The following is a 12,306-nucleotide window of genomic DNA, read 5'->3' on the forward strand; positions in this document are numbered from 1 at the left end:
CCTTTGTTTTTTATTTTTTCTTTTTTTTTTCAAATTTTTGGTCGTAAATAAAAGAGGAAGATTGCTCATTGCAGGCATTGGGTCTTTCTTTCATACACGTTTTTGATTCTCTCTCTTTCTCTTTCTCTTTCTCTCTCTCTCTCTTCCTCTTTCCTAGTGTTGGCCTTTGTGGTGTTGTCTCTCTTTCTTCTTTCTTCTTTCTTCTTTCTTTCATCTTCTCGAAGACTTAAAAAGAAGTTCGCTTTCTCTCTTTAATCTCTTCTGTATATTCAAAGAATCAGAAGGAGAACACGGATAAGCAAAGAGGTAGAGAACATGCATATGACTTTCCCTTCTTCTTTTTTTCAAATTTAACGTCCTTTCTTCTTTCTTCTTTGTACCTCAATGAAATTCGCTTTCACAACAAACCCACAGTTTTGATCGTTTTTCATTAAATTCTCACTTTTTCTAGCTCTAGCAAATAAGGGTCTTTGTTTTAATCGAAGGTTTTTTTTTTAATATGTACATTAAAAGATTGGTTATTTTGCTGACTTGATCATCCTGCTTTCCAAGAAAGAATTTTGGTAATTTAGTCTCACGAATTTCTGTATGGTGGTGGTGGTGGGCTTGGAGGGGATGGACAAGTATTGAAGAAATGTTCAATTTGCCTCTTTTTTTTTTCTATCTTATTTTGGCTTCCTTTGTCTACTCTCACTGTTAAGTTTTAATTTAGTTTTGATGGGTGATCAGCTTTTTCCACCCTTAAATCACGGAGAAAGTCTTCTTTTATTTTTAGAAAAGAGGAGGTGAAAAAAGAAATGGGATTGTGTGGAGAATAATTCAAACAAAACATCGACCTTTGAGAACCAATGACCCACTTTTGTTGGGATCAAATACAATACTGGGGGCATGTGACCATCTAGTTTCCTTTTGTTTTGCTCTTCTTTTTCCTCTTATTCACTGTTGTGATTTATTACTTTTTTTTTCTTTGTTATGGGAAAACACCAAAATGGCTCTCTTTGTGAGCATGTTTGATCCTTTGATAGCAAAGGTGTTTCATTTTCATCCCTTCTTATTTTGTTCATTCTGTATGATTTTCTTCCTTTTGTTTATTCAATTCAGTTTTGAGGTGATTCTTTAGTTTGTGGCATCTATTTCTATCATTCTATGAATGTTTCTGTTTGGAATTCATAATTCTTTTATGCAGAGGAAAATAAAAATTTATCTGTTGGTGAATAAGGTGAGCAGAATGTAAATTAGAATTGGGTTTCTAATTTGGTTTTAGGATTACTTTCTGCGAATTGTCCTAATGATTTGTATTCTTTTTCCTTTTTATTTTGGGAGTGGGGGCATAGATTATAGCAATTCAGATTATATCAGATTGAAAATAGGTTGCAAATCTTCTCCCTTATGGTTCCAAATTTGAGTAGCCTTTAAGGATAGCTGCCAGGCACTGTATTTTGGGGGATTTCTTGAACTTAATGGGCAATAGCGATTCTGATTGATTGGTTATGATTATGTTTGTAGCAGTCATAATCTTAAATTGGTAAAATTTTAAACATTTAAAGTAAATAATTTGAAGGTACTAAGTTTGGTTTTTGTGTGGGAAAAGGAAGGTGTTATTTTGAGGTTAGATTTATGTATGAAATCTGTGCTCTTTTATCCATTTCATGGTTTTAATTATTGTGTTAATGTTGGATTGAAAGTTACCCTTGCTTCGGCAGGTTAACAGTTGGTTTATATTTGAAAAATTTTAAGCTTGTATAAGCAAGTATCAAGAATTACCTTTTGGCATGAATTAATGTTTATAAATATTATCTTAATTCGAATGAACAATGGCAGGTTCCTGCAGTAAGCATACAGTGTATGCTTTTAATATGGTTTTTAGGTTTTGTCTTTTTTGTCCTGAACTAAAGTTATGACATGGTGGAGGATTTCTTTTCTCTTATTAATGATACATTTATTTTGATTTTTCCAGATATAAACGATAGTTGTTACCTAGATGGATGGGTATGCTGGTAAAAGAGCTGTTGATGGGCTTGTTGCACCTGGCAAGAGATCAGGTCTCGTCTTGAAGGATCATGTTAATAACAGAGAACGAAATGCTCAATTTTGCAACCGAATTGGATGCAATGGCAGGCTGAACTCCATGAAAGGTACTCCAAATGGCTGCTTGGAAAAAGCCAAATCTTCAAGGCCTTCTTACCGCGCTTCATCAAGTGGCAAGGAAATAATTGGAAGTTCCTCTAGGGCATACTCTGCAATTAGCAACAATAGAAAATCCTCTAGAAATCCGCAGAAAAAGCTACCATCTCAGCTGGAAACAGATTCATCTGAAACTAGTAGTGTTCTGGATGAGCCAGAAGTGTCAGAATTCATACCCCCACCAGGAAAGATTCAAAGAGGGCTGCAGCCTGATTCTGAAGATGCTGATTCTAGGGAAGTTACAGTGATGGAAGCAGGGAGCTCTAGTGTAGCATCAAGCACAAGATCAAGGAGAAATTTTATTCAGAGATCTGGGTTGGGCAACCAGGATAGTCTGGCCAGTCCATCTGTTACATCTCGAAGTGCTTCCCAGGCAACTTGTGCTAATGCAGGCAAGTACGGTTTGAGAAATCTAAAATGTAACTCTATTTCTGATGTTGTCCCATCTGGTTGTTCATCATCAGATTCAAGCCTTAGCAGAAGGAAAGAAACAGTTAAAAAGAGAAACTCTGATGGAGAGGGTAGTTCCTCCACAAGGGGAAAGAAGTTGAGTGGGTCATCTTTGGAGGGACGAAACAACAGTTCTAGCCACGGTGTTTCTATTTCTGATTCAAGGCGAGCCAGAAATTGGCCTCCTAACAGGGATAGTGGTGTTGCTTCAGTTAGGACTCAGAGATCAAACAGTAGTTATGGCAGAGGGAGACTCCCTAACCATGCAAATGGCAATAGTATAGCTTTGAACGAGTCCCCTGTAATCATCCCGCAAGTTCATCAATCTGATATACCTATTGATTTGAATGCCCCTGTTTCCACAGAAACTGCCTCAAGTCGTGCTAGTTCTTATGGTCGAGCAGGCAGTATCAGTGAGAGTTTACGCAGTGTCATGCCCTCTAGTCCTTCAGAAGTTGGCATTACCCACTCTTCATTGAATCTGGATAGCTTCCGGCGCTACAATATGGATGGCATTGCAGAGGTATGATTAACAGGATATATCAACCTGCATTGTCTTATGCATGCATTTATACCTTTCTCAGTCTATGGAATTCAGCGAAGGGACTGTGGGCTGTGAGCATTATTTACCCATGTAATACCTCAACATGTGGTGTTACAGAGCTCTCTCCAGGGGGAGGGAAAAACGAACCATTAGTAGTTTGTTTGCAGTGTTTTTGATTTACTGAAGCTTCATCTGTTACTATTTTTTTTTCTGTGTTATGCAGGTATTATTAGCACTTGAGAGGATTGAACAGGATGAAGAGTTGACATATGAGGTAAATTAGTTTCGACGTGTCTCACTTGCATGATGGTTCGCTGTTGTTGATTCTGTTTCTGTCTTGCAGCAACTGCTTGTTCTAGAGACCAGCTTGTTCCTTAATGGCCTAAACTTTTATGACCAGCATAGAGAAATGAGACTGGATATAGATAATATGTCATATGAGGTTTGTTGTGTTTTGCTATGTTGGTGCAAAGTTTGCATTTTATTTTCCCCACTGTTTGCTTCTTGTTGAAAGATGAACCATGTGGTAAGCTTTTCCTGCTATCATGACAGGAATTACTAGCTCTAGAAGAGAGGATGGGTTCTGTGAGCACTGCATTATCAGAAGAAGCATTGTCAAAATGCCTTACAAAAAGCGTCTATGAGGCAACATCTTCAGAGGATGGAAATGTCAGCTGTGAGGGTGAAAAGGATGATGTAAAATGCAGTATATGTCAGGTCCTTTTCGATATAACTTTTCACTATCAGTAAAACCTTTGTACTACTATATTCCTCTGATCATCTCTGGATGTGACTGCAATTGTTTCTTGACTGGTTTCAGTTCAACTTAATGGAATTCCATTGGTTTTCCTCTTGCAGGATGAGTATGTCATCGGTGATGAAGTAGGGAGGTTGCAGTGCGAGCACAGGTATCATGTGGCATGCATACAGCAGTGGCTGCGGGTGAAGAATTGGTGCCCTATTTGCAAGGCATCGGCAGAACCCACGCCTTCTTTCGCCCCCTCCTCATAATTTAGTTGAATTTGAATAGAAAGCCAGAGGCTGAGTTTTCTTCTGTACAAATTGATTGCTACCCTTCAGCATTTTTTATTTTATGATCACCTTGTAAATGTCAAATCTCTTTCTCATGTCAGTCAACTAATAAACCCAGGTGCTCTTGGCTCTGCACTGGAACTCATTCACCCATAAAAGAAATGTGAATCAAAATACACATATTACTTCTGTAATTTGAGCATGATCAGTTTTTTCTCTCTTCTTGGCAAGTGTCCATTAGGTGCCTGATGTACTTATTTTTCATACCTTCCATAATTGCTAGCAAAACCACAGATACTTTTGCCTTCGTGGTTCTCTCAGGGCAGTAGATGCAATGGGAATTTGCTGATATTTGAAGGTTAGATAAACAGCGATACAGGATCTCATGTGATGGTAACAGCTATGGCCTATGGGCAACTTCCTTTTTTCTTTATTCCCTCATCTGTCCCTTTGATAAGCAATATCAAATGCTGCATAAATTCCCTCTTTTCAATAATTCCATGCGGTCGCTTTTACAATTAAAATCGACCCTCCGCTTCTAGTTTTGGGATTAGGAAGCACCCAATGAGTAATTATGCTAAGGCTTTTGACACTCCTTTTGGTGGCACCTACTTGTTCCTTTCTAAATCTTTAAGCTATGCCCTGCCTTTCATTTTCACTGATTCTACAGTTTGGTGCTTTACCTGCATTTGTTCAGCTTTTTGATTTGGTTATATAAGATTTTGCTGCCTGTGCCACAGATTAGTGTGCAGAAAGCTATGAAATACAATACCTTCATCAGAATTGCGGACCAATATTGTAATAGAAAAATGGCAAACTCAAATCCCAGCATACAAAGGAGGAAATGGACATGGGCATTTGATTAAAAAGTACCCTTTTCTGTAACTATAGGTGCGGGAGATTTCTTGGATCATCATGTTCCTTGTCACGGTTCTAGAAGGAAGTTGTAAATTCCTCATAGGTTGTGTACTAAAATGAGACTAGATATTTAAATCATGGATCTTGTGGTCGGGTGTGGATTGTAAAACTTTTGCTATAGGTTTACATATACACAACTGTAATTACATTGATCTTCCAAAGCATTGCCTGCAACAATCCATCTTCGAAGTTTAAACAGTTGCTTTGATGCAGAAACCCTCAGACACTCTCGACAGTCTAATTTGGCTCCTCGTGACAGCAGATCAAAGTTTGGGAGCATTGACATTGATAATGTCCTTCTGAATCAGAAAGGGTGCTTTCACAACATGAAATCATCATTCACTGGTTCATCAACTGGACCTCAATGCCAGCTCTGCATGGTCCAGATAGCTGAAATGGCTAACGAGGTTAACGCTGATGGCCAAAAAAACAAAGCATTGTGACCCATCTACATCATGCAACATACGAGTAAAATAGAGACAAAGATAACCGAACTTTGTGAGGTCCTGGTTAAGCTCCTCTGCAACTTCAACAGAAAAGCCACTCCAGTAAAATTTTTCAAATTTAGGGAAAGAAAAATGGCTAACATATTCATTGATGTTGCAATAGTGTTCATCACTTTTCCTTTACAAGTGATGTAGATGTCTTCACCATGTAAATTGGCCAACCCCTACAGCTAAATAATGTTTAATAACTGCTGCCAAATTGAGATTTGCCCCAACCTCTGACACACAATTAGGTAACTCATAGGGAAGAGATTCATAGTATACGCATAACAAAGGAACAACATTTCCATAAACAATTAAAAAGAGTTCTTACCTGACATTACCAACTTTTGCACAACTAATAGTTACAGAGTGTCACGATGCAAATATTGAAAGAATGATTATGGAACTGAGAACACAGTTTTCAGGTTATGATATACTGAGTAACAAAAATGCAACAAAAATTCCAAAAGTGAAGTGGTGAAAGTTGCAAATCTAATTATCTGAACATAAAATGGAATTCCAAAAACATTTTATTGATAACCTGCTCAACAATAAAGGACAACTCAACAAAGGATAGCGTTTGCATGTTATCAAGTACAATTGCAAAATTATTGCTCTCATATCTTGAGCAGAGTGAAGTCCAAGAAATGCTCGTGAGCAGTAGCAAGTAAGAGTGCCTACTCCAACTGAAGAGAGAAGGGTTATTGGTACTGAATATTTCTCATCCAATGTTGAGAAACGTTTACTTCTTATAGTCACCAAGCAATCCTCTTCATCTACAACTGCCCTTTTCCTGTTCCAGATAGTCAGACATCAGAATGCAGATTGGATGATTTGGTCGACAGAATACTTGCTGAATATAGCAAGCACTCTGCAAACAAACCTAGCATGATGCTTTTGCAGGGACCAAAGTATCCCAACTTATAGAGCTTATGATCAATTAAGTTTGGCCAGCTTCAGATTCAAACAATGTGAAGTAACTGCTTGACAAATGTAAGCTCAGAGTAAGCAACTCTATGAAATTTGTTGTATTACTAGCCTGATACCAAGTCACTCAACAAGCCATATTGTACTTTTGAAAATCAACTGATGCTGTAGACCTGCCATGTTTAATTTTTAGTTGGATATATCTCTCTCTCTCTCTCTCTCCATCTCTCCCTCTCTCTTGTTTCTTTTCTTCTTCTTTCTGATTTTTTTTTCTCTCTCCATTATTCACTCCTCCAATAGATTAGCAAAAAATGTACACACACACACACACATATATTAGCTAAATGAAATTTAAGAAACATGCAACAGCATACATATCCAATCAACAGTCAAGAACAGGGGTTTGAGCAATATGAAAACTGTATGCCACCGAATCAGCTCGTCAGAAACTCCACAAGAACAAGGCATCAGAGCTAAGCAAATTGATTTTTCAGGGGTCATTAAGCGGAAACATCTAAAATAAACCACCATGAACAATTTAATGGATGTCAATTTGTTATTAATATTGGAATTCAATCAATTCTCAGATTTTAAAATTACATACAGAGCAATGCTGCAGCTCTCACATAAGTAATTTTACCTTTCACCAAGCTACAAAACAGTATCCCTGCAAAACTTTAATAGATTTCCTCCTCACGGGCTGTAAATTACAAGAAAAGCTTGAGATCCGTTGAGATGGCAGAAGACAGCCAACAACAATGCTAATCGTACAACAGAGCAACCAGTTGTAAGCACTTCCTTGTTAAGCACCTAAGCTCAGTTGCTCAAAAATAATTTTCTGATCCATCCCGGCTCTGCAGCAGGAGTACAGACATCCCGACACTCAAACTTATAATTTCATCTTGCAACGGCCAGAGATTTATCCGAGTGGATGCCATCTGGTTCGTGTCGGTAATGAAGAAGACGTGGGAGCTTCAGTGATCAACATTTGTCAAGCACATTGAACCAGAACGGACAGATGCAATCACAGCTTCAGGATAAACAAATCTTTGTAGGATATTTCATTCTTCCATTGAATGCATACAAATTTTTTCCAGCAGCAATGGCCAATCTTCACCCAGCTGCTGGGGATTTAGCTCCATTGCCACTTTGAAATCAAGCAAAGATATTGAGCACCGCTGCCCCTGTTCCTGCATAACTTCTGTGGGCCCAGAGCTACTCTGCATATGCAAGTGATTACTTGGCCACATCCCATTAACAAGCTTGCCTTGAGGCTGCTGCTTGTGGGCAGAATGCTTTCTCAACTGATGTGTAGACCTTGATCCCGCCAAATGAACACATGACCTGATCAGTTTCTTCAAGTATACATCCAACATGTTATTCAACATACTAGCAGATTCCACAGAAACCCCTCCAAGGCCCTGCGCTGCCGCAATCTGCTCCATACGTTTCTTCAATGTCTCCGTGTCATACAAACCGCCACTGTCATAGTAGCTAATGAAGTCGCCACTGCTAGCCAATGGTATAGCTTTGCGGGTCCCACCAACACTAGCTGAGCAAAATGGAATCCCAAGTGGTGCGAGCAGAGGACTTCTAAAGAGATTAATGTGGTTAGCTTGCTCCACCTCCTCCCCATCTTCAACAATGGCTCCTTCAGTCTGATCCTTAGTAGGCACCCTCAGTTTTTCTGTGGATCGCACTAAACCTTCTCTTTCAATTTCAGGTTGCTCGGCAACTGCTTGAAGATGTTGCACTGGTCTCTGATAATCATATGGAGTCAAATCCCCATTTTCTATACCCAATTTATTGCCATTGTCTTCTGTACCCATCGATTGATTTGAGATACTCTCAACTTTACCATTTGGCCCCAACGGGCTGGGCCTATCCCTGAGTTTTCTATCCCGTATTCCAGACCTAACCTTTCGTGGGGATGATACTGGCAAAACCCCATTTGACCAAATGACCATATTTGGATTCTGATTGGGAATGAGGGATCCAGTTTGTTCATGTCCATCTTCTCTACCAGGAGAACTTTTCACAGTTTGTATCAAAGATTTCGCGGGACCCGCTTCATGAACTGGTGGCGGAGTCTTAGCCTGGCATGCATTTTTCAAGATTGATCGTATCAACTGATTATGAAGTGGCAGGTTCTCCCTCCCAAGAATGCGGTAGCATGACTTATCGAACTCACTTTTACTGAGCTTCTGACTTAAAAACCTACTCAAATTATTAAAATACCTTTTTGACCTCTCAGCCCCAATCTTCTTCACTATCTGAGCTTTCAATTCGCCTAAATCAATTCTAGAGCCCTGCTGCGGTTGCATTGCTCAACAAGCAGATTCCTACACCATTCACAAAACTACAAAACCTCTGAAACCCGGTTCCACCCCAATTTACAGCTTTCTCCACCACAAAACAAGTCCAAAATCACCAATTTGCATACCATACAATGCAAATCAAACTCTCAATCTCTTCATATTGAGAGTAAAACAGCAAGGACGAAATCCCAGAAAAAGAAAGGAAAAAAGAACTCACAATTCCCAAGGTGGATAGAGTTATTTCAGTTTCCAAACATCCCTAAATTGACCCACGGAGAAACCATACAATGCAAACCCAAATCTCATCTTCGGAGAACCAAAACCCTAGGGATCAAACTCCAGTAGAGTGGTTAACAGAAGCCCTACTAAACAAAGCCGAATTGAATAAAGCAAAGAACAAATCAAAACCCTAAAGTTCGAATCACCGAACTTGAAAAAACAAAAGAAAGAAACAACAGCGCCTGCCTCGTCTCAAGCGGAACAGCACGAACCGTGAATAAAATCACTGCAGCAATTAAAACCCAAGGTTTCTTTTACAGTCTAATTCAAAATACGAATAGAGTTGGGAATTGGAAAAATTGAAGTTGACGGAAAGAGATCAGTGGAGTTGGTAGGATAGAGTTGAGAACAGAGCACGAATTGCAGAGAAAAAATAAGCACCAATGAAGAGCGGAAAAAGAGAAGCTCCAGAGTAATGAAAAAAAAAAAAAAGAAGATTGATTGAGGGCTGACCTTAGACAAACTTGCTTGACCAATTGCAGAGAAATCGAGTGCCACTCAGTTGTTGGTTGGGGGGGTCGGGGTCTGCGTTTGGGTTTGGGTCGGATTGCTCGCTGCCTCGATTCTTTATGGCTTCCTCCCTCTACTTTCTATTTTCTTAATTTCTGTGTTTATTAAGAGTGCATTTTCCTTTCGAGCTTTCCCTTCTTCTTGATTTGCTATTATTTCAGCTCCTCTTTGTTTTGTGTTTAGCTCGATCCCTCGCTGCTACTATTTTAATTTCCCTTTTCTTTTTTTTTCTCTCTCTCTCTCTCTTTTTCTTCCTCTTTTATATATAAAATATGTATATCTCTCTCTCTCTCTATCCTCGCTCCCTTCTTTCTCTCTGTCTTCGACTTCACCTTGTGTTCTTTTTTAGTGTAAACGTGTTTTATTTCTTTTTTTTGTATGTTTTATATTATTATGTAATTAAATATTATTATTTTGCTAATAAATAAATTTAAAAATTAATCATTTTTTAAAATAAATATTCATAATTTTAGAAAAAAATTTGCTTTTACGCAATAATAAGGTGACATTCCATCATTTAAGTGATAATGAAATATTGTTTTGCTTTCTTTGTTTTGTTGTGCATTCAAACAATTAAAACTGGAAAAACATATTTAGCATACTCAATAAGTAATGCTATTGCATCTTCAAAACAAAATAAAAAAGGAAAATGTTGTCTACAAAAAAGGGTTTGACCATGAAAACAAACAAATAATACAACCCAGTATAGGCAAACATGTTATTTAAAAAAAAATAAAAATTTCATAGATATATTTTATTTTAAATAATATGTTATTGAGTAAATAAATGTATAAATCGAAACATACACTCAAACCAAATAAGATGAAAAATTAAAAAAAAAATGGCGAAATGTGGCATTGTTCTTTCTCTTCCAGTGTGGAAATCCATGGAGGACGACGTTGTTTTGTCAATTTATTATCCTTTTGCAACTCATCAAAGGATAACATTAACAGACTAGCCATTTTGTTCATTGTCGGGTCTGACAATCTCTGTCTTGGCAAAAGTAGTTCCGTTATAGAATAGTTTCCACCATCCTCTGCTCTAAGTAAAGCCCAGTTTACCATGCTATAATTATTAATGCATCGGTTTTTCAGTTAAATTAAATTGAAAATTTTAAAGCATAATAGTTGAAAAATAATTAAAATTTTATTAAATTAATCAAATTTATTCTATCAAAATCGATTAATTTTCGACTTACTGTATAATAAAGACAGAAAAGAAATAGAAAATTGGGTAATTATTTTTATGATTATGAGAGTATGTACAAATCCTGAAATGTGCAAAGCAGCACGTTGCAGATGTTTTTTCCATCTCCCAAACCTCACCTGAAGATAGCTTTTTCCGAGAAGGGTTTAGGAAACTGGTAGTTTTTGTACTGATATTAGTTGCCATTTCAAGGGAAGCAGAGTGCGTGATCCTCCAATGTTGTCTTCCATTTGGTTACTATTAACCACTTCAATTCATATATTAATATTTAGTGAAACACGTGCAAATTATTTATAGATTGTTAATTGAGAAAAAAAAATTCATAAAAATATTATGAGAAAAAAAATTAATATCATAAAATTATGGATAAAATTTACTCTTGAAAATATTAACCATTAACCCTGATAATTGAAATGAATATGTTCTCAAGAGAGCCATATCATTTCTTTAAAACATGAGGCATTGGCCCAATAATAGGTAGAATTGAGCATTAATAAGTTTCATTGGAATAAATCGATCAAAATAAATTAAATTCGGTTTGGTTTATTTGATTTCGGTTTTAATTAGTTATATAGTTTGATGTTCAAAATTTAAAATCGAATTGATGAAAATTGACTATTAATATTATTAAAATTTTTAATGTAATATATATTTATACTTATTAATATTATCAATAAATGTTATTATTAATATATAATTAATATTATATTATTAATAAAAAATGATAAAATCGATCAAATTAACAGAACTGATTGAACATAAGTCCGTTTCGACTATTTCAATTTGATTGATTTGATCATTTTTCTATAAAAAATTAATTACTCTGAGTTTTGAAATTTTAAAAATTAATCGACTGAATCGATGGGTCAAGAACCTAAGAGTAAGAGACCAAAAGGCCCAAAAAGGTTTGGGTTTAGCCCGATTAAGGTAGAGAAAGGGAAATATGGAGGCCCAATTAGAGATTTATTCGAGCCCATAAAGAAAACAGAGGGCGAACGGAGCCTTCCTCCTCCTCTTTCTTCTTCCTTGTTTTAGGGTTTATCACAAAGAGAAGAGACCGCCATTAGTCGTCGAGTTCGTGTCTCTTTCTCCGAATTGCTGCAGATTGGTGGCAAGGATTGAACTGGTAAAATGGAAATTCGAATATTATTATTATTTTTTTAATTTTGCTTCTATCAATTTTGCATGCGCGAATATCGCTATTTTTGATTATTAAGTTACTGCTAAATTGGTAACCTGAATTGAAACTCTTGAAATCATGCAGCAACGAACAACTAATCTCCAGTTATGGGGGAAGTGGTAATTGTTCGGTCACAATTTCGTTTATTAGCTTAGTTCATTTCAGCCATGAAAACTCTGTTAATTTGCGTAAATATTTCACCATTTCTACAGAATTTCATGCAAGAGGAAGATATTCGGTTGGAGACTACGCGAGCGAGATGTATCTAAG

At 37.0% G+C, this 12,306-nt stretch overlaps 2 protein-coding genes and 1 long non-coding RNA gene across 6 annotated transcripts; 2 read left to right on the forward strand and 1 right to left on the reverse strand.

Annotated features, from left to right (window-relative positions):
* The first annotated feature begins 62 nt into the window (after positions 1-62).
* LOC110410720 (uncharacterized) lies at positions 63-4,432 on the forward strand. Of its 3 annotated transcripts, none has more exons than XM_021420579.2 (6): positions 63-306; positions 1,958-3,157; positions 3,402-3,452; positions 3,522-3,620; positions 3,731-3,895; positions 4,037-4,432. In XM_021420579.2, exons 2-6 carry the CDS (start codon positions 1,982-1,984, stop codon positions 4,187-4,189), a joined length of 1,644 nt encoding a protein of 547 aa, XP_021276254.1. In that variant the 5' UTR covers positions 63-306; positions 1,958-1,981; the 3' UTR covers positions 4,190-4,432. The 3 variants fall into 3 exon arrangements, with proteins under 3 accessions (XP_021276254.1, XP_021276255.1, XP_089638828.1); XM_021420580.2 differs by lacking the exon at positions 63-306 and adding an exon at positions 331-1,030; XM_089782702.1 differs by lacking the exon at positions 63-306 and adding an exon at positions 1,059-1,219.
* A 134-nt stretch (positions 4,433-4,566) lies between these two features.
* On the reverse strand, positions 4,567-9,971 carry LOC110410721 (uncharacterized). Of its 2 annotated transcripts, XR_002444684.1 has the most exons (3): positions 9,594-9,971; positions 7,184-9,366; positions 4,567-6,409 (listed from the first exon to the last, which is right to left on the reverse strand). XR_002444684.1 is itself a non-coding variant. In XM_021420581.1 (2 exons), the coding sequence occupies exon 2, from the start codon at positions 8,865-8,867 to the stop codon at positions 7,605-7,607; it is 1,263 nt and encodes a 420-aa protein (XP_021276256.1). In that variant the 5' UTR covers positions 8,868-9,366; positions 9,594-9,971; the 3' UTR covers positions 6,418-7,604. The 2 variants fall into 2 exon arrangements, 1 of the variants encoding a protein (XP_021276256.1); XM_021420581.1 differs by lacking the exon at positions 4,567-6,409 and having other exon boundaries at positions 6,418-9,366.
* A 1,870-nt stretch (positions 9,972-11,841) lies between these two features.
* Positions 11,842-12,306, forward strand: LOC110410722 (uncharacterized). The gene is made up of 3 exons (XR_002444685.1): positions 11,842-11,982; positions 12,121-12,155; positions 12,249-12,306. It is a non-coding gene; the product is annotated as an uncharacterized LOC110410722 (long non-coding RNA).

Source organism: Theobroma umbraticum, unplaced genomic scaffold (genome assembly GCF_002168275.2).
Source record: "Theobroma umbraticum cultivar Fairchild unplaced genomic scaffold, ASM216827v3 scaffold_56.0, whole genome shotgun sequence".
Taxonomy (NCBI): Eukaryota; Viridiplantae; Streptophyta; class Magnoliopsida; order Malvales; family Malvaceae; genus Theobroma; species Theobroma umbraticum.

Bases quoted from the DNA above. Each gene is read 5' to 3' on its own strand.
- LOC110410720 (XM_021420579.2), top strand. From the start codon at position 1,982: ATGGATGGGTATGCTGGTAAAAGAGCTGTTGATGGGCTTGTTGCACCT. The intron at 3,621-3,730 runs GTTTGTTGTGTT...CTATCATGACAG, and splicing joins TAGATAATATGTCATATGAG to GAATTACTAGCTCTAGAAGA. The intron at 3,896-4,036 runs GTCCTTTTCGAT...TTCCTCTTGCAG, and splicing joins TAAAATGCAGTATATGTCAG to GATGAGTATGTCATCGGTGA.
- LOC110410721 (XM_021420581.1), bottom strand. From the start codon at position 8,867: ATGCAACCGCAGCAGGGCTCTAGAATTGATTTAGGCGAATTGAAAGCT.